Below are 20,637 nucleotides of genomic sequence, written 5' to 3'. Positions count from 1 at the left end.
CCACCTTTCACTACAGACACACAGCATTTTATAGTCCTACTCTTAAACAGTACTTCACTTCAAAGCAAAGGAGCTTTTAAACCCAAACATAAAGTCAAGGCCTTATAAACTTCTGATTTATGAAGACCATCTTATTTCCCCCGCACCATAAGAGGAAAACTTTCAAACAGAGCTCATAAGGTATTTCAGAAGCCCAAATGTGAATAGTTTGGGGTTTGTTTTTGAACATAGAGGGAAGTTTAAGACCAAAGGTGGCTGTCTGCACCTATCGTACATGCAACAGGCCACAGGGAAAGGCAGAATAGCAGAATGATAGAATGACTGAATAGCAGATGATAGAATCACACAATAGTTAAGGTTGGAAGGGACCGCTTGAGATTGTCTAGTCTAACTCCCCTGCTTAAAGCAGGGTCAACTACAGCAGGTGTCTGAGGACTGTGTCCAGTCAGGTTTTTACTGTCTCTAGGGATGGAGACTCAACATCTCTAGGCAGCTTGATCCAGTGTTTGACCACTCTTCCAGTTTAAGTTTAAATAGAATTTTCTGTATTCTAGTTTGTAGCCGCTGCTTCTCATCCTGGTACTGGGCACACTAAGAATCTATTTCCATCTTCTTTATGCCCTCCTGCCAGGTATTTGTACACAAGGGTAAGATGCCTGCTCCCCCCACCCCACACATTCTCTTCTCTAGGTTAAACAATTGCAGCTCTCTCAGCCTCATATATGAGGGATACTCCAATCCCATAATCATCTTCATGACCATAACACCATTTCCATCTGGAACTCACACCAGGAAGTCAAGTTTGATGTTTTTGTACTAGGTTTGGGATTTCTTTTACACCATCTAGGAGAAACAATACTTTAAGTATACCTTAGTTTTCTCCTCTTACAGGTTATTTTGTCAGCTTAACATATTGCCCTAGTCTGGGCTTAGTAACTTACTGTCATTTTTACTTGTGCAGTGAAGTGATTCAGAACTAAAAGAAGGTTACAAGCCAGGTAGTCATTTGCTTGGAGAGAGGACGTTGTCAAAATAGAAAAGCCTGCAGTTCTTGTTGCTTTACCCTTTACTGCATGTTAATAACATGGACACAATAATTTTCTGTTGCATTGTACTGCTGCCCCCCTCTCCCTCCATATAAAGTACAGCTACCTCAAGAACACTACTACATTTTATGTTGTAAATACATGACTTGTTGGCTGAATAATACAATTGTTGCAATTCAAAATGCACTTTAATGTAACACTATAGGGAGTTGATAACCTTACACCAAACATGCAGTATGGTGCAAACTGCAGAATGCATATGGTAAACATACAGAACAGCGTATTCTACAGCTCTTTAAAAAGTCTGATGAATAAACTAATTATATGCAGCTTTTTTTTAATATAAAGGTAAAGGATTTTTCAATTTATAATCTTTGAGCTTTTAAATAAGATTGTAAAATGAGGCTAAATATAATTACACAATTTTGTTCTAGTGAACTTTAAAAGATGCCTCTCGTAGCAGAAATAAATCAAATACTAAAAAATAAAATAAATCACAAAATAAGTTTAATTACTACTTCAAAACATTTCAAAAGCAGTCAAGACAATACAAAAAAAAAGGAAAACCTAAAACACACTGTAACTAGACTTAAGTACAGTACTCTAGAATAGCATCACATCTTTCATAGGATTTATAAACAGGTTATCATTAGTTTAAAAACATCTCACACCACATTTATGAAAATAAATTTCAAAGTGTATCCTCTTTGAAATAAAATTTTATAATGGTCACTCAAAGCACAGAAGATCTAACTTAGGGCTCTTTATTGCTATGTTCAACTTAGTGGTATTTATAAGTTGTAGATGATCAGTTTGATTCGTCACATCTACAAATGCTAGATGGTTAAAAAAGAAAAGCTAGCATCAGACATCATTTAGAAGAATTAAAAGCACATTTGAATAATGAGACATTTTCATGTAAAGGGCTACGAAACATGAAAACAGCAAACAAGAATTGTCTGAAATGAAGAGACTGAAAGAAACTGTGGGATAAGCAAAGCAAATTCCACTAAAAATTAACAAGCAGGACAAGAGACATTTTAATAAATGTTGGATTCAAATACAAAACCATTTACTCTTTGAGTGTAAGGTTGAAGACACAAAAGGTTTTTTAAACTTTATTCCTAGACTAAATAAAGCTCAAAAATACTGTTCGCTTTCACCATACACATGTAGTTCCACAGCATGTTGTAATAGTATTTGGTACAAATGTATAAAGTTGATGTTTTAATCATTGGTTGCTGGTGCGATCCTAAAAATTCTTTAACAGTTCAATGGTAATGAGCCAGACAGTTAACAGATCTAACAAGTATTGTCTGAGCCTAAAAAACGCTGGTTTTCCCCAAGGTAAAACATTTCAGTCAATACAGTTTTCAGGTAAGTTAACCTAACAGTTACAGACTATTAAGCTACTGTTCCCCTACTGGACAGTCAGTATAGCAAAGAAAACTACTATTTAAAGTCAGTAGTTCAATTTAGCTACTAAATATTTACTGCAAGATGATTGATGCCAAAGAAGTCATTACAGAAGTAAACTGCCTTTTAGTTCAAAGTACTGCTGCAATCACAGTTAAGAACTATGTCTAGTTTTCAAGACAGCTGTTACCAGAACTGTTTATGATACCAGAACTGCCCACATTAGGTAGGTAATAATCTGGACGTTGGCTACTACCTCAGGTACCCCAGATATATAGAGGTAGCTACTCAAGAATACACTTAAAGATATGAATTTAAGCTCAATATTTAAGACTCTGACTCACTGAAATAAGATCAGAAATCCAACTGTTCTCAGTAGAAACCAAGACCGACCACATCTAATAGTCTTGTTGTAGTATTTCTACATTTAATATGCAAATGTCCTAGGAGTAAGATACTAATTGAAATTAGTTCAAATTTGGCCACGAAAAGAAAGAGCCTGGTAAATGAAATGACCTTCTCACAGTGTTTTCCAACCTTACAGGGAATACAAGTGATTACGTATCCATTAAAAATCTACCTAAAAGTAACTGGGATTCACTGTTCATGAACAACAGAATCCTTAACTTAAAGCAAACGTATTTGTATCAATTGAAGTATTTAACAGATTAAGGTCTAGTAAAGTTTGGTCTAACAAACAGAACATGAGTGATGATATACTGTATACAACCAACCTTTAAGTTTCACAAATCCCATCCTTAGCAATGCAATAGATGCTTTTCTAACTATTACTCACCTTTTTCTACAATAAATCTTAGCACTAAAGGAGAAACCATAGTATAGATAAGTTCTGTCTCAAGTGTTTCATAGAAAATGTTTAATTAGTTTCAGAAAAGCTTAAGGTTCACTTGAATATGTTTACAAAGTCATGTAAGATCTTGAATATTTATCAGTCACAGGGTTCATAAGGAGTAAATGTACATTGACAGGAAGTTACAACTGTGTTCAGCAGTTCAAGAAAGCCAGATTTAACTCTGATCCCATGCACCCTGAATCTAAAGATTATGTAATACCTGTTTCTGGGGAAAATGGGGAAAAAACAACCAAAACAAACACCTCCCCCCCCCCAATAATCTTCGAACAGATAAAAAGCATTGCACTTCATCAGCTGAAATAAATAGTAAGCATATACCTTATACAGTTAAAATATTTTATAAATACAGTTAAACTGTATAAGCACAAAATGCGAAAAACAGATTCTTAAATTAGCTTCACAGAGGGACAAGAATTAAGACAGCATTGCAACTATTCAAGTGAACCTTAGAAGTCCTGAACAGCAATTTCCAGAAACCCTCTACTCTCAAGACACTGTGGGAGACTAGTTCACTAATCCTGGAAAAGGTATACAGCAGGGCAAATAGCCGTGTGATTTCCTGTTATCAGAACCACTGTTCTTTCTTACTCCTGAGTTTTTAACCCATTACAAGAGGAGCTTCATTTATTGAAAGAAGCACATAGCAAATTACTTAACCTCTGAAGGGAAACATGCATGAATAGCCTGTTTACATTTCTGTTTGCATATAGCAAAGTTTAATTCCTGCTTTTAATAAAAGCTATAAACTGGGAAGATATTACCCCAGGAATTATACCCAAGTTATAAAAAGAAAGTGGGAATCATAAGTATTTTCAGCTATCCCCTCAAAACTCCTAAAGGCATAGTGTTTGGCAAAAAAAATAAAAAATTGCTGAAACATCCACTAATATTCACACTAATGAATGTCACAACCACCTGAAATGCCAGAGCTCACAGGAGTCACACACCTGGCAGAGACAACATTTCAACAGCTACTCCACAGCATCAGCTGAGTACTTGGAAAATACAACCATCACTTCCATTCAGACTGATACTAGATCAAAAGCTGTCATATCCTTGTCCTGTAATGTAACAAAGTAATCAAGTAGCCATTCAATACATGCAAGTAGGTAGAAAGGCTGTCAAACAATTCCATAAGTGTACTGGAGTCTACACTCCATACATTCTGGAGAAACTTACACTTAGCAAGACACTCACTTTGGAAGCTACAAATACAATTTACTGTATAGGCATCTCTAAATCTTCACATTAAAAACTTAATTATCTTTGTGTGCTATGGTAGATGCTGTGTTGGTGGTGTTATGGGTGACTCAGCTGTCTCCAGTGATTAGCAAATAGTTGGGAATCAGAAGTAGAGCCATTCCCTCCTGTCTGACTCTAGTGAAAGACAAATGCTGCTCATGTTTTGATCTAATGACATGTACCTTCTAGTATATTGGTATCTAGAATTACAGAATCTTACATTCTTTTAATCTCATCTGAGAAAGCCTATGGGAAGGGAACAAGAAGAGAGTAAAGATGTTTCTTGTTCTGCTCTTCTCCACAGTAGAGAAAGCAAGATTTAGGAAAAAAATGCTAGTGATGTCTGGCCTTGTGGAAGTTTATGGAAATTTTAGTGACCTTAACAGAGCCAGGATTTCACACTTTGTTTTTTCTTCCAAGACTGCCACCTCAAATACGCAAACTGTTCCTTTACTAGCACAACTGTATTTTTTCTGCATGTATCCTTTATAAAAGGAGGAGACTGGCTGTTTACTTTCATACTCTGATGAAGCTCAATGTCTACTGGTTAAAAATTCAAGAGAATTTGAGCAAAGGTGATGAATCCCCAAATGACATCCAACCCAGCATTTTAAACATGTGTGTCCTGTGTCCCAGATGGTTTAGTTACACCCTAGTGTTTTACGCAAAATAACAACTTTCTTACAAATATATGAATTAACAACCAATACTTCATTTTTTAAGCTGGCTTTCCTTTTTTCTTGGGAGGACCTTTGTAACCTTTGGCCTTTCTTCGCAAATTTCTCCGATCCACAATGGGTACCTCAACTTCTGCTTCCTCAGAGCTACTGTCAGCAGCCCGCTCTGCTGCTGTCTGTGTGTACTGATCAGCAGACTCTTCCAAGTGCTCTTCCAACTGGTTCTTCTGTCCTTCTTGTCCAGAAGGCTGCTGAAAAGAAACACCCTCCAGTTCCACCACTATCAAAGAGCTCTGACCCAAGGTATCAGGGGCCTCCTGTGAGTTGTGCCCTGCTTCCTCATTTTGATCTTCCACTGAGGAAGCTGTTTTGGGTGACACATTTTCAGAAACAGATTCTTCTGCTGCTTCAGTTATCACATTGTTTGGTAGGCCATTGTCTGAGGGTTCTTCCTTTGGTGCTGAAGCAACTGCATTTTCAGTGGATGATTTTTTCTTTTCAGATTCTTGTTGGTCTTCCTCTGAACCCTTCTTCTCTACTGATCTACTTTCTTCAGTTAGTGCTTCTGAATCATTTGCATTTACAGCCTGAGGGGTGGGAGGGCAGCAAAACAGAGGGACAATTAACTTAAGATACAAGCGGCTGAATGACTACCACCCCTAGCTAACATCTACATAGGATATTTTAGTGTTAAGCAGTTCCTGGTACTGCACGCATAGTCAAACCAATACTCTCCTCCTCGTTGCAAAAAGCTACTTCGTGAACTGCATTTGATATTAAGAGTCCCCCTTTTATTTTCATACACAAATTATTCAAAGAATTGTTCAGTAAACATGTTCTGAAATTAGTCTCAGGGAAAAAAAGGAAGTGTTTTATTTTAGACAGACATTTATTTCACTAGCATAACAATCCACTTTTGTACTATAAATAACAACAAGTTAAATCTGTGTTCTAGAAGGGTATTTTATTAGAAATTAATTGCTTGTATACTTCATCAGGGCAGACTTACTAGATAAAATACAGATGTGGCTTTCAATTATATCCACCTAAAATTTTAGGTGAGAAATAGCTGTTTCATTACTGCCATGGCAAACTGGAGCAAAGGAGCTTTCTTTTTGGTATCACAAATATATGTCCTACTTATGCATATTATAACAGAAATATTAGTATATTCTGTTAATGGATTTACAACATCTTGCCTAAGAATTGCTACTCCCAAAAATTTCATATGATGAGGGGGGCCACCTCCTATCTTTTATGTAACAAAAGAAAAAACAGCAAGATATGTACGTCCTTCAGGAAAAAAACATTTTGTTTCCATGCCCTTACCTTATCTGATACAGTATCTTCTGCAGGTTTTGCTGGAGATTCAAGGATTAATGGAACAAGCAGTGTTACAGGTTCTTCTCCTTGACTCTCAGACTGCAATTTTGATTCACTGCCTAGAGCTTCATTTGCTGTTTCCTCTTCGGCCCTAAGTGAGGTCTTCCCAGTTTCTTCTGCTACCTCACCATTAAGAGATTCAGATGGAGTTTCCTAAAAAACACATTTCTAAGTCAAGATTATGCCCAGCCCTCGTTCCCAAACACTGGTTGGTATATCTGTAATCTAAATTTTTATTTTAGATATGAAAAGCAGCTAACTTGGGTACCTAGAAATGTGCATCAAGAAGACAGAACTCAGCGTAGAGTAGCTATCCAATTACCTAACCAGCATATTAGCTTGGTGCTGTTACCTGCACTGAATATCTGACCATGGCTTATATGATAAACAGCCAAGCCAAGCAGCATACATACTAGAGTCATTCCTTGAAATACAGGTTGGTGAACCCAACATAGTTTGTGGTCCACTTTCTCACAAATCAGTAAGAACTGAAAATCCTGGATGTATTGCTAGGCACAGAGACCACTCCCAGATCTAAAAATCAATCAACAAGGCTTTGTAGATCAAAGATGGATTTGAACAAAGTCAGACAAGCTGTACAGGAAGAAAAAAAAAAAACCGACAGTAGCCACTGAAGCCTATCAGCTACTAAATTCTTCATTGAAACATTTTTCCCCCCTCTTACTGGAAATACGGGATCAAGTCTTGACCCTACACCACTTCTCTCCAATTTTTAAATAGAAAAAATCAATTAAGAAAGCCAGATTGATAGACAAGCTATTCACCTTTCTGAAGATCCTATGAACCCTATTGTTGCAAGGAATTTTCCCTCGGCACTAATTCTATACTATCTCTAGGTTCTCAGATACACTACTCAACAAAGCATTGGTACAGAAATTGAAGAGTCAATAACCACATTCATCAAGGCAGCAAGGACCATATTTAACAGAAACTGCAGTTATGTTCCAAACTTCCCATCCTCTATGGCGGTTACACCCAGCTCACCTCCTTCTCACTCACTTTCTCAGATGGCGATATATGTAACTCAGTTTCTGATATAGACTGGTCCTCATTTTCAGTGATCATTTCCTCATCGCTTTCGTCAGCATTCTCTTCAGGTTCTTCTGCAAGGACTTCAAAGCGTTCGAAAAGGTTGGCACGAACTTCTAGCCTGCAGCAGGTATTAATATATGCCCCTTAAGTCTTTTAGATTAATACACAATAATTTTAGATTAATACATAAATCAGCAGGGAAAGTCTGTCATGACTGATTTTGAATTTCTATATCACATACTTGCCATAGGAAGTATGAAACCGGAAAACTAAACAGATCTAAAAATGACAAATTCCTAATTAGGAGAAATATCTCAACTAGGCAAAGTTGCTATAGCAGTTATAGAATGAAGTCATCTCTTTTCCATTTTATGTGAAAAGTCAGAAATATGTTATTTTAAACAAAGTTTGTTACTTTAAATCTAGAAAGCAATAATGCATTACACATTTGAAAGCTATAAAGGGATAAAAAAGAAATCAATTTCACACAGCCTCACTACAGAAACAGTTTAAATTTATGGAGCTATGTAAGCAAGTATGTTTGTATCATTACTAAATATACATTTTCTACAAAGACCACAAATGGAAAAGAATTTCAGGTAACAAACATCATGGCTGAAGAAGATTCAAATGAACTATATATTAAATTAGCCAAAAGCTAAAGATGAAACTCTAATGCACCTGCAAGGCAGTAACACCATCCCAAGTATTCAGTTCTTTTTTCTGATATGCTGAAACTTAGACATACTGAAAATATTATATACAACCGTACACGCAATATACACAGGTACATTAATAGATTTTCAGGAGACTGCTTCTCAATCTCACAGTGAAAAAATCTTCAGTTGCTCAAAAGAGGTGTTTTTTTGTCATTGTTTGTTTTGATTTGGTGAAGGGAGGGGAAGAGGAAGGAGGAAGAGAGAGAAAAGCAGTGTGTAACTATGAATATATATATATATATATATACACACACAAAGGGGGACGATGGAGTGTTTTTGGTTTTGTTTTTAAATAATAGCCATATCTCTGCTTTCTTGATAGAAATCACTGCAATTTAGAACTTCAGGCCCTGTCTAACACGAACTGTTATAGTACGTGAATAGTACTTATTTACATCTTGTGCACATTTTCACAGTTATTACACAGGAGAATGTTCTTTAAGCTGGAGATGACTTTCTTCTTTTATGAAGGTTTTAAATCAGGATTTGTCTGAACAAGAGCTTTCCTTTGAATAGGGGTGGCTCCCTGTAACTCTTCTGTTAAATGACAAGTAGTAACCAGCTCCCAAACCAGTCAGACTATTTCACAGCAATATGCCGCCATAATAAGGTCAGAAAGGGAACTCTAATCAGGACTGCACATAGTGTTGCGAATATTTGTCCAGTTACATTATTGCAAGAAACTATGCTGTGTGAGTAGAGATGTTTTTACCCTTATGAAGGCTAAGCTATAATAGAACTTGTAAATAAACCCTCATTCCTTGCTATTTTCCTACTGCCATTTCCCATGTCCTTTGAGATTTCAGTGAAGCAGATGCAATCACTCTTCACGTGAGGTCTCAATTTCCTTTTTCACACCATGCTTTATTTTCAATAATTTTAAAAATCAAGTAAGCAAGCAGAAGTAGAAATAAAGGAGAAGAAACATCAAACATCAACACACTGGGAGAGACTGCTATAGTGTGTGACTACCCAAGCAACAGAACAAAAAAAATAAAATATGGGCTCCCTTACCTGCGGTCTGGCACATGATGAACATTTTCCTCATCTCCTTGGGAAGTTTCATGTCCAGAATCCTGGCTATTTTTTCCTATCCTGGGACGTTTTAAATGACTGCTTCGTGTCCGAATAGAAATGAGTGCAACATCAGGGTCTTAAGAAAAAACAAATAAGTAAAAAAAACACAAAAACAAATGCAGTCTAAGATCTGCAAATAATTTTTCCCTAATATTTCATTAAAACAACTGAGTGGAAGTAAACCAATATTTCACTGACACTTACTCTCTGAATATACATGCATAGATTTGTTATTAATACTCATAATAAACATTTGGAAGTCTTTGGAGAAAATTGAGTTGAGCGAGAACACCTTAGAGGAAGGCATGTTTCCATACACTTTACAGATGAGCACACTAAGCTGAAAAGCAGTAGAAGAGCCTGATAACCTACTAATCCATAATAATCACAACACTGATAATCAGTTATTCTTACCTTCAGATGTGCTTGCAAGGACATCGAATGATTCTCTGCCTTTTTGAGAGTCAATCTAAAATAAAAGCAATACCAATGTTACTCTACAAACTTAAGAACTGACCAAAATACCTTCACCTCCCCAGCTGTGGTTGCATGTTTCTAAACTACAATTTTATGGTAGTGACCCTATGGAAGAGTGGTTACAACCATCTTTAATTTAATATATATCTACATATTTGCAGTGCTAAAAGCATCTCCTTTAAAGGTACCCAAACCTTTTGCAGCACAAAGGATACACCTTAAAGTATATTCAAGACAAATCTGCAAGCAATTTGCATTGCCGTAGCAAACATATTTTGATCAGAGAAGAGGACTGCAGCTAACAAGAATTTTTGAATGTGAACATTTACTTTCTTGTCCTAATAAACTGTGAGAGCTTTCCACATTAAGGTACGGTCTGAATTGCAGATAAATTACCACCCCTGTTAGGACATACTTCTAAAACAGATTCAAAAGACAAAAAAATAAGTGAACAAGGCATACATACTAGTTATAGTAATTGTTTTACTTCTTGAAGGCCAGAATGGTTTTAATGCAACAGGGAAGGTTTTTTTTTTTTTTTAAATATATCTATATATAATCACTGTTAATCCAAGTCTAAACTGGATTAGCAAAAACAGACAGCAGGCAAAATATTCTCAGATGCAAATACTGCCCTAAAAAGACTTCTCAAACACATCAATTTCCTATTCTAAATATTTTTTTATTTTGACTAGGAAGAAATTTGATATATCACTTGCTTATGGTACAAAACGCAGATATGTTCAGATAATGGCACTGGCCTCTTTCAACAGAGGCCCCCTATGCCTCGTGTCTATCCTTAGGTGTATTAACTATAATTCCCTTGTCTCTGTCACATGGAAATGGGAATAACAGGTGTCTGTGTATGTCAGGACTGAGACAGATGGAACAGGTTAGGGAGAGGCTGAGAAAGCAAGAGTCATATGCAAAGGCAGCTTTGAAGGCCTTCCCATTTGGTAAGGTAATTGTGCAGCAGGACAGTGGAAGCAAGCGTACGGTGAGAGCAGCAGTGAGTGTGAAGAGGGCCTGGCAGAGCCTGAGGGTATAAGCTGGATGACCAAGCAAAGGCAGGAAATCTGTCATGGAAGGCATACAGAAGTGCTTCACCGCTGAAATAGCACACTTCAGAACACACTTTGATAGAGGAAGGGTCAAGTATACTACATGGCTTAATAAGAAACCTGCCAAAGCACAGTGACAGACTGCACTCTAACAGGCAGGCAGCGTGGAGTCCATGAAGAGGTATTTCAAATCAAGAATAGAAAGTCATTTCTCAAACGACTGGCCAAAAACTGTAATGGATCTGACTGAGATGGAATTAACAAACAGTTTCTTCTTAAGTAGTTTATGGGTATATCTTAACAGATTTTTTTTTTAAATCATCTTTACTACAAGCATGATTTTTTTCCTGAATTTTACTTCTGGCCCCAAGATTGAAAATAATTTGACATTATAATTAACACTACCAAGTTTTTCCTAACCATTAAGTTCATATAAGGTGTCCACTGTATGCTAGGAGTCTTTTGCTTCTTTTCTCTATGAACAGAAAGGTCTACACTAGAATAGTTGATAAAATGTAACAGGACACTTATCTTTATACTTGTATTGAGTTTTGTAGTCTAATTTTTATCATGCCATACAATAAAATATGGCAACCCATAAGTTATCATTAAAAAGAGATCAGACAAGGAAAAACAGAGCATAGTGATGCAGCAGTGATGCAGGTTACAAGTGCATCAGCACAAGATGCTGCTTATATCAGAGCTCTCTCTCTAGAGCTCTTTTGCCTCACTCCGCCCCCATATTTCCATTTTTTTCTGAAAGTCAGAAGACAATTCAGTGGTGAAGCACTTGGCAACCGAAGTGGATCCAAGCTATACGTATTGAAATAGAAGTATATATATTGCTCTCTTAGCTGCTGCAAGTAATCTAGGACTCACAATAAGCTGCATCCAGGTTTTCTGCTGCCTTTTCAGCCTCACTTTAAGCACTACCCAAGGAAGCTAGCAACAAGTGGCTACGTCCAGGTTCTGCTCCTTGAAATAGTTTCAAGTAAGCTTTAAATACATAAGAATTTATAGACTAATGATAAATTATTATAACATTAAAACACACAAAACAGGATGTGAAATGTGGAAGTGTGTATTTGGAAAATGTTTTTCTTCATGTTTGGGGGGAAGGTGGGCTTTTTATTTTTGTTTTGTTTAGTGATCCACCAGCTCTCAAAGCATTGCAGAGCTCCCTACTGACAGCACAGGTGCCAAGGAGAGGAATGCCAGTGATTCTACCAAGCTGGAAGGAGTTGGAACACTTTGGAATCTATTATTCTACTCTTCTTGAAGAAAAGAAGAGACAGGGCTTGAATTCTTAACTCACAGCCACAAGAGTCTTAAGAACTACTAATATCCCTTTGCTATTTTCTCCAAGTATATCAATATAGCTCTACAACTAAAATATGCAATCAAGATCTTTTTGCTGATATGACCATTACTGGAATCTGAATCTTAAACTCAGTTCTAGATTTATGGTCAAGACTGTTATAATTTAAAGAAGTGTACGTAACAAAGACAACTAAGCGTTACTGCTTTTGGTCAGTTAGAGACTGAAAACATGACTACTTTGCTGCAGAAAGCTGCAGTCTTCCTATATAGGTGGTGCATAACCTAGAATGCCAACACTCTCCATTGTATTAAACTGTGATGTGAACGTGTACTTCCATAAGCACTTTTCCTCATTCCCTCCACTCCTGCAATGACTCTACTGTTCAACAGCCTTTCTAGACAGTTCAATCTCAGAGCCAACTGAGCCACTTTCCTCCTCTATGCCGCTGGCGAACAAATTATTAAACACTAACAGTGGTGACATAGACCTTCTGCACACAGGGGAAAAAGGTAGAGACCTCTCTCCCCATCCCTCCATGAAAAGGTGTATTTTTAATCCTAGGTTAGTCTGTCAATTCAGTGGGAAACTTTACATCCACCCAAAAAGTAACAGGAGCACTCGTCTTTTATAATGGAGACTTGAGCTGATTCAATTCTGACACAGACAAAAATAATTTCTTATACTTTATTTTTATGCTTTACTTAGTAATATACCAATCAAAAAGAGGAGCATCGCTTTCTGGTAAATGTCATAGGTTGTGTCAGACGGGTTGCCACAGACATAGTGGTGAGACATGGAAGTACAAGTTCTCTACATAATCAAGGACTGTTCAAGAATTTGAAAGAGAAATATACAGTGTACATAAAATACACTGGGATCAAATACACTGATGTGCTAAAATCCTTCATTTGTTAAGTTCAGAAAGTTGTTCTTTTGTAGAATTTAAAAATGTTTACTGAACATAGAGAACTGGTAATTACAGTCAGAAAAATAGGACAAAATACATTATATGATTACAGAAGGCTCTTAAAAGCTCTCAAGCTTTTTTTTAATATATGGAAAACAGTCTGTGTACCTACAGTTAGCTGTGGTTCTAGCTCAGTCTTCTGTTCACTTGCTTCAGATTCTGCTGCAGATTGCCAAAAATGATCCTCTGTCTGGAAACTCATTTTTTCTTTCTCAGAGGCTTCTGTTGTTAAGAACATTTAAAAGAGGCAACAGGAAAAAAAAATGTAGTATCTTTAAATAAGAATTAACTGTTCCTAATAAGATCTCACAGATCTCAGAACAAAGATTTTTCTACTAGTCTCCATGGGCAAAGTTCATAAAAGTCACAGTTAGTTTGACAGTCAAACACATGCCCTACAATACAACTTTTACAGACTGTAAGAGAACATCAAAACAAAACATCCATACCTTCAATTTTGAGCTCTTCCCTTTGCAGTACAGTGGCAATGGATGTTCTCTGGAACCAAAATCCAACTCCTTCTGCTTCACACAAAAGGTCATGATCCCCAGGGTACTTTTCAAAATACTGCTTACAAGCTGAGCAAACATAAGAAAAAACATCCTATTATGCATACTATATACTCAACTGTACCTCTTTTTTCTTCTGAAATAAATTATTTTGCAATCTTCCATCATACACAAACCACCAGAGAAAGAACTGTTCATCAGATCAGTTCAGTCTAAATAAACATAATACTGCTTTACTTTCCAATTACTGTCTTAAACTGCAAATAAAAATTAGAAAGGACTTTTCTTCTTCTCTGCAAACTCACTTTGAAGTTTTACAACTTCAACCTTTTATTTCTCACCTGATTCCTTACTAATGGATAGTCCCAGTGGACAAAATCCCTGCCTCACATAATAACAGTATCATAGAATGGCTTGGGTTGGAAAGGACCTTAAACACCACCTGGTTCCAACCCCCCTGCCATGGGCAGGGACAACTCCCTCTAGATCAGGATGCCCAAAGCCCCATCCAGCCTGGCTTTGAACACTTCCAGGGATGGGGCATCCACAGCTTCTCCGGGCAACCTGTGCCAGTGCTTCATCACTCCCATAGACAAGAATTTCTTCTGTATATATAACCTCAATATCTTCTTTCAGTTTAAAGCCATTACCCCTCGTTCTACCATTACAAGTCCTTGTAAAAAGTCCCTCTCCAGCTTGCTTTCTTTCAGCTGGAGAAAGAAAATGCTTCTCACCTGCACAGCCCAAAGCAACATCATTTCCAGAATGTTTGTCTTTCCTAGATGACAAAACCCTCTTGGGTTGTTAATGAAAGAGCCAGAACTGGTTTCTTTGTGTATTAAGATTTTTCCTTCTTAAACTTGCTGACCTGACCAGAAAATTAAATGATTTTGTGAGGCTTAGCAGTGAACAAGGAAAAGGTGCTAAATACGTAGAAAGATCACATATGGGAACAACTCAGTCCAGTGTGGAAGAAATGAATCTGTAAACTGTCCAGATGTAGCAGAAAACCAGCAAAGATCTAATAATTTAATCTCACACAGAGGATTGGTCTAATCAGGAAATACTTCACCATCTTAAACAAATCAAGATTTTCAACCTTCACTGAAAAGCAGAAACACAAACTGAGGATGAAGCCACAAATATGTAGCTTCAATGACAGTAATAATTTGGATGCATAAAGAAAACAAAGAAGACCAGACAAATAAATCAAAGAGCTTGCCTATGCACATGAAGGTTGACAGTGGGTACCGTAGGCCAAGAGTGTCTTCAGTAAAGGAATCCACGAAGTCTTCCAACATCATTAGCCCTAAGTCCTTCCCACGATGCTTCTTTCTTACAAACATTGTGTCTAGCACTGGAAGCTGGTAACACTTACTAATATAAGAGCTACAAACACTTCCTGAAATAATAGAAGGGAAAAAAAACCAACATCATTACATCAACACTGACATGCTACAGCACAGACTTCAGCTTATTCAAATAATGATTTAATAATTATGTAATTTGACATTTTTAAAAGTCACATATACAATATTAGAATAATAAAAATAATTTATAACATTTATTAACAATACGCAATTGCTATCAGCCATTTATTAGCTCTTTAGGCAAGCTCCACAATGTTGGTAAGATATCTCATAGATAAATATGTTAGGAAAAGTCTTCTAAAGCAGTTTGGTTGTACCAAAAGAGAATAAATGGGGGAGAACATGAAGGTGGAGAGAAGGAAGTGGAACGCTCACTTTGAAATCTCACTATACAATTCCAGTAGGAAACCAGACTGAAAATGAAGATGAAAAAGAGACGAGAGAAGGAGAAAAGAAAATAACTACAATTTTATGTAGAATACCTAACTCCTCAGGACAAATATAAGGATGACAATTCATCTCATTTAAGATTTGAAACAGTAATTTCAAATTTTAAGTGAAACCACAAAAATCCTAGGACACTTTACACAGAAGTTCCCTCCTAAATAACACATTATCCATACTTGAGGTGAAACAGACTATCATAACCCGTAAGTGCTTCAGTATCAGAGGATTCAAAGGGCATCTGTGAACTCAGTGGTGACAGAGTGATGGCATATAATGCCATTAGGACAGCACTACAACTATCCAATCCATTTTCAGGCCCTCATTTTGCCAGTTAGTGTGAACCATTTAGAAAAAAACAACCCTTTCCTCTAACAAGGAGAGAGAAGCATATTAGTTGCCTATATACTTTCTTTTGAGACTAATGAACACACCTCATTTTTAAAGTGAAGAAAATGAAGGCAGAGTTACATTACTTGGATACCCTTTGGCATACTAGTCAAGCTCCAACGCTTTCCTGACCATCTGTATCCGGAGTCTTTCTTCACATGAGCTACTCATTTGGAGAGTACAATTCACAACCAAACACAGTTGAAATATTGATAACACCTAGAAAGATTAGCTCTCAGTGTCTGCTAACTTAGGACAAATAAGTGGCATAGGATCACGAAAGATATAATAAATGTGTACAAGCTTATCAAAACTTCAGTGTCACAAACAACTGTCCCTATTCTAGACTAAAAATACATCCACTAATCTCATTTCCACCTTTATAAGACCACAATAAAAAACATTGCAATGCAAATACCTCTTTGTGACTACCATATTACAAAAGAGACATATGCAAATTATGCAATGCTTCAATTCTTTAAGAAAATAATAAGAAAAATCACAAGAAGGTAACAGACAATCAGAACAAATTAGCTGGCTGCTTTCCTACCTTTAAGGTCAGACTAGAAAGGTCAGTGACCCAGGCAGATTATTATAGTATTTTTAACAGTTTGCAAAGGCATGCATGTATGTCAGAGATGGGGAAACTAGCCTCCAGAACTGCTGATTAATCCAGAATCCATTCACTCCCTTCTAGAGATAAAACAAAAATGCCTGATTGTTCCTCTTTGATCAAAAAAATGATATTCTAATAAAGCACTATCAACACGCTAAAGTCTCTTCTATTACCAAGTGTCATTCAGCGAAAACTGAAAAACACAATAAAACCCAAAATAACCAAAATGAAATTCTAATGTTTTTGAAAAACAGGAAAAAAAACAATATTGAAATCTGTAACAAAGGGCACAAACCTACTAGCTAAATAGCATTCTCTGAGGAAATACATGTGTAGAATGAAAGGGAATCTCTTTTTTTTAAACCACCAAGTGTAGATGAACCTTGTGCCTGCGAGCAAGGTTTCTATGCTGTAATGCTATAAAATGTTTAAGTGAAAGTAACATCATATTCCACAATCATTTCAGATAAACAGGATTTCTGTGTGCTTTTTTTTTTTTGACCTAGCTCCAGAATTCAAATAAGGAAAAAAAAAACTACATACATTCCAATCCAACAGGAAGTCATGTTTTACAAAGAAAATAAAGCTTTCAGGTGTATCTCATTTCTGTGGCTTTGAATATATTTTGTATAGTATGAAAGCTAACAACTACTGCTTTAAATTAAGTCTCATAAGCTTTTAAGTGAGAAATTTTAACTGCAATTTGCCCTTTCATGAATTCAGGAAAACATCAACTCACTAGGCCTGCAAGGCTTGTAAGGTCTACTAAATGCATTATTTTTCAAGGAAGCTCCCTATCCCCAGCCTTCATCTTCCCCCAAATCCCACTACATTTAAGTGTTTTACCTTTAGGTTTAACAGAATAGAATCCAATAGCTTCTCCTTTTCTCCACAGGATCTTAGCATAGTCATTGATGCTGTGACAAAGAAATGGGACCTCATTTCTCTCTATTTCTTTCTTGCGATAGATAATTCGATTAAGAATATAGAGAACCACTCTCTCCCCCACAGATTTCACCTAAGGAAACAGAGAAGAACATTTTAGAAGGGTGGTCGGTTTAGGTGATCCTCACACTGCAGAGATCTCAATTTTCAAAGTTACATGCTAACACAACTACAGACTGCACAACTACAGTCAAGAGAGGCAATAAGTATAAAGCAGGATAAAGCTCTGAGGCTTCAGGCCAAGGAGATGCTCTGAAACCACAGTAGTTGGTTACGTACAAGGCACTACCACAGACAGATGATCTTTCATATTTTCAATGATAGTTCCAATCCAATTGATAAAATCTGATAGAAGTGCTAGGTGTGGTGGTAGGAAATGTTTTGATTTTAACTGACAACTGCTGTTTTTTTTTTTTTTTTGATACTATAATAGTATGCCAGCCTCAGAGCTTCCAACCTAGCAGGATAAATCTCACTGGGCAGTAGTATTTATCAAGCTCAATCACTGCTCACAGAATAGCAGACAATGGGATGCAATGCAGTGGAAGAATCAGTTACAACAGTTTGTGGCATGAAACAAGGAATTCAGTATCCTTTTCTCTGTCCTGCAGGGCTCCTTTCACAAATGAAGTTTAAGTTCACCACTATCCTAACCACTGTAAAGGTAGGAATGGAGGAACCATTCTCCCTTCCCGAGGGAAAAGTCTCAACTACCTTATTTGTAGAAGACTGAGCTTTTCTGAGTACTTACCGTCCTATCATTATGGAGCACACAGAAAACAATGCAACATGACAAATTATCTAGAGTAAATCTAATTCAAGAATCAAAGAAGAGTGCCCAGACTCCATGACCAGATATGAATGACGTTCCTGGAAAAATACAAGTTTCCAGTTTTGGAGAAAACAAAACTCCGTACTACACAGGTGTCAGCAATCAGTAACAAAGCTCAGTGATGAACAAAAAGGCAGATTCTAGACAACTATTTTTCCCCAAACCCCACATATTGTCTCCTGCAGGGCACCAACTCCAGCTCTCTTCTATCTAACAGGTTCCTTTCAGTATTTTTAGTTTACCAGTCTCCTGGTAAGAATGATATATATTCCTGTTAAAAAAATTCACCACTCTACTGAGATGTTTCAGTATAACTAGACTTACTGTGTTCTAAGGAGTAAGGACTTAATTAACATCTTAACATCATTAACATATAATTATATCTTGCATATGAAGCTAGTGTACAAAAGTCACTTTCTCTGGACATATTTTTAGAAGAAATTTCCCTTTCCTCAAGTACCTGTTCCTTTATTCCCACTGACCTTGCTTTTTCCACAAGGCAGCTAACCCATTTCCAAATGAAATAAAGGCACGGAGCATCTCATACACTAGGTATTGCCATTACATTGCATTAGGTTGAATGATAAGAACAGCTGCTAGGTGAATGTTGGAGAGCTTTACCTGCTGAAGCCCCTCTCTAGAAGGGACAGATGTCCTCAAAATGTCATCAATTGGCCACCACCGCTCAGCAAGATACAGAGCTACAGCTTGAGAGAAACAATGGGAAACAAAAAGTTAGTGATTCTCACCATTTCAAAAGAACATATTCATTATAGCTGATAAATAATTAGGAATACCACTATAGTAACCTAGTAACCAAGTTAAGAGTCTACTAGTTGGCACTAGATAAATGCAGCTTTTACTGTCTTAGTACAACCATACCTGGTGCTACATAACCCCCACCCAATACGCAACAGTCCCTGGTCCAAAACTTGTTTGAAGAGTGAAGCCAGTAACACCAGATGAAGGTTTTGTGTAGTATGATATACATGAACTGTTTTTCAGATATAAGCACTATTCTTCATCACTGTGCTCTGGTACTTCCTTCCACTAAAAACTGGGCCTGCCAAGAGGAGTCTCATGTGCGCATGCACGTGTATTTTAGTTTTGGGTTGTTAATGGATATCAATAGCAAAACCTGCAAGTTTTAGGGAGTCACATGAATGTAAAACAGCTGGTGGCCATGTGATTAGTGATCAGGAAGAGTTTGCTCTACTAGCATTTGTGGCACACTTAGAAGTCATATATGAAGCATTATATGAAAGGGAAGGAAACACTGAGGACTGGTGGGGAAGGGAGAAGAATGAAAAAAACAGTGTGGCATCACCTTGGCCAGAGCTATGTAAGGACCTGAAGGCAAAGACAAATTTACACTTGATACTGATCAATCACTTCTAATAAAGAATATCTAAATCCATAGGCAAATAGAGAGATTCTATGAATGCTCAACAAATTCCTTTTAGAAAGGTGATGTGTATATTAAAGTGATCAAGAGACATGTTGTGCTTTGATTCAGATGAGCACTGTGCTGTTTTGCTACATATATCCTGTACTCAGTGGGTCCAGTTCTACTCTGATTAGTGTGCAAAGTTCAACCACTTGTGTACATGAACTCACATCAAAGAGAATAGTATGGGAACAAGAAGACAGTGAATAACAAATACAAAAGTCGCAAAGTTACACTACCATGGAATGAGCAAGGGCCTGGTTACATGTGTTCATCACAGAAAAAGAAACAGCAACACAGAGATTAGAATCTTAAAATGAAACCTGTGAGCGAGTCCTCTGGTGCAAACAAAGCAAGAACTTTGTGTGTCTGCTCTCCACCATAAAGAGGAACGAAGCCCACAGTTGACAAGCTAATAGGAATCTGAAACAAGAGCGTACAATACTTCAATAGACTCTTGCTAATACAACATTAGTAAAATATACAGAGAATGTTTAGCAGGGTAAGCAAGATGAGTGCTGAAAACAGAGTGCTTAATGGTTAATTGTAAAAGACAAGCATCAGACCCTGGCCCTCACTTTAGATGTTTCTTCCTAAAGGGAGTACATTATAAAGAGCTCTGACTCAAGCTCTGGCAGACCTTGCTACAGTAATTTTTCCTGTTACAGCTCTCTGCTGTCAGCAGTTTGCATTATTGTGCACAACTGAAGTAAGGTGTGCAAAGAGCCAGCAGTACTTCAGCTGCCCCAGCTATACCAGCTGCCAATGGAA

At 37.0% G+C, this 20,637-nt stretch overlaps 1 protein-coding gene across 5 annotated transcripts in view; it reads right to left on the bottom strand.

Moving 5' to 3' along the window:
- Positions 1-1,531: 1,531 nt before the first annotated feature.
- The window catches only part of FAM169A (family with sequence similarity 169 member A), a 37,273-nt gene continuing 18,167 nt past the window's right edge, over positions 1,532-20,637 (bottom strand). For 4 of the 5 annotated variants that reach the window (XM_048049862.2, XM_048049863.2, XM_066988952.1 and 1 more), the window contains exons 3-13: positions 20,190-20,289; positions 19,041-19,126; positions 17,489-17,660; positions 15,045-15,224; positions 13,763-13,891; positions 13,426-13,535; positions 9,902-9,956; positions 9,425-9,563; positions 7,644-7,809; positions 6,585-6,791; positions 1,532-5,842 (exon numbers count right to left, since the gene is read on the bottom strand). In XM_048049862.2, coding sequence (XP_047905819.1) covers positions 5,297-5,842; positions 6,585-6,791; positions 7,644-7,809; positions 9,425-9,563; positions 9,902-9,956; positions 13,426-13,535; positions 13,763-13,891; positions 15,045-15,224; positions 17,489-17,660; positions 19,041-19,126; positions 20,190-20,289 — 1,890 coding nt within the window. In that variant the 3' untranslated portion in view covers positions 1,532-5,296. The remainder of the gene's footprint in view (positions 5,843-6,584; positions 6,792-7,643; positions 7,810-9,424; positions 9,564-9,901; positions 9,957-13,425; positions 13,536-13,762; positions 13,892-15,044; positions 15,225-17,488; positions 17,661-19,040; positions 19,127-20,189; positions 20,290-20,637) is intronic. The other variant, XM_048049864.2, reaches the window with a different exon arrangement.

This window comes from Anser cygnoides, chromosome Z (assembly GCF_040182565.1).
Source record: "Anser cygnoides isolate HZ-2024a breed goose chromosome Z, Taihu_goose_T2T_genome, whole genome shotgun sequence".
Taxonomy (NCBI): domain Eukaryota; kingdom Metazoa; phylum Chordata; class Aves; order Anseriformes; family Anatidae; genus Anser; species Anser cygnoides.
This window is presented reverse-complemented; position numbering and strand designations above follow the sequence as displayed.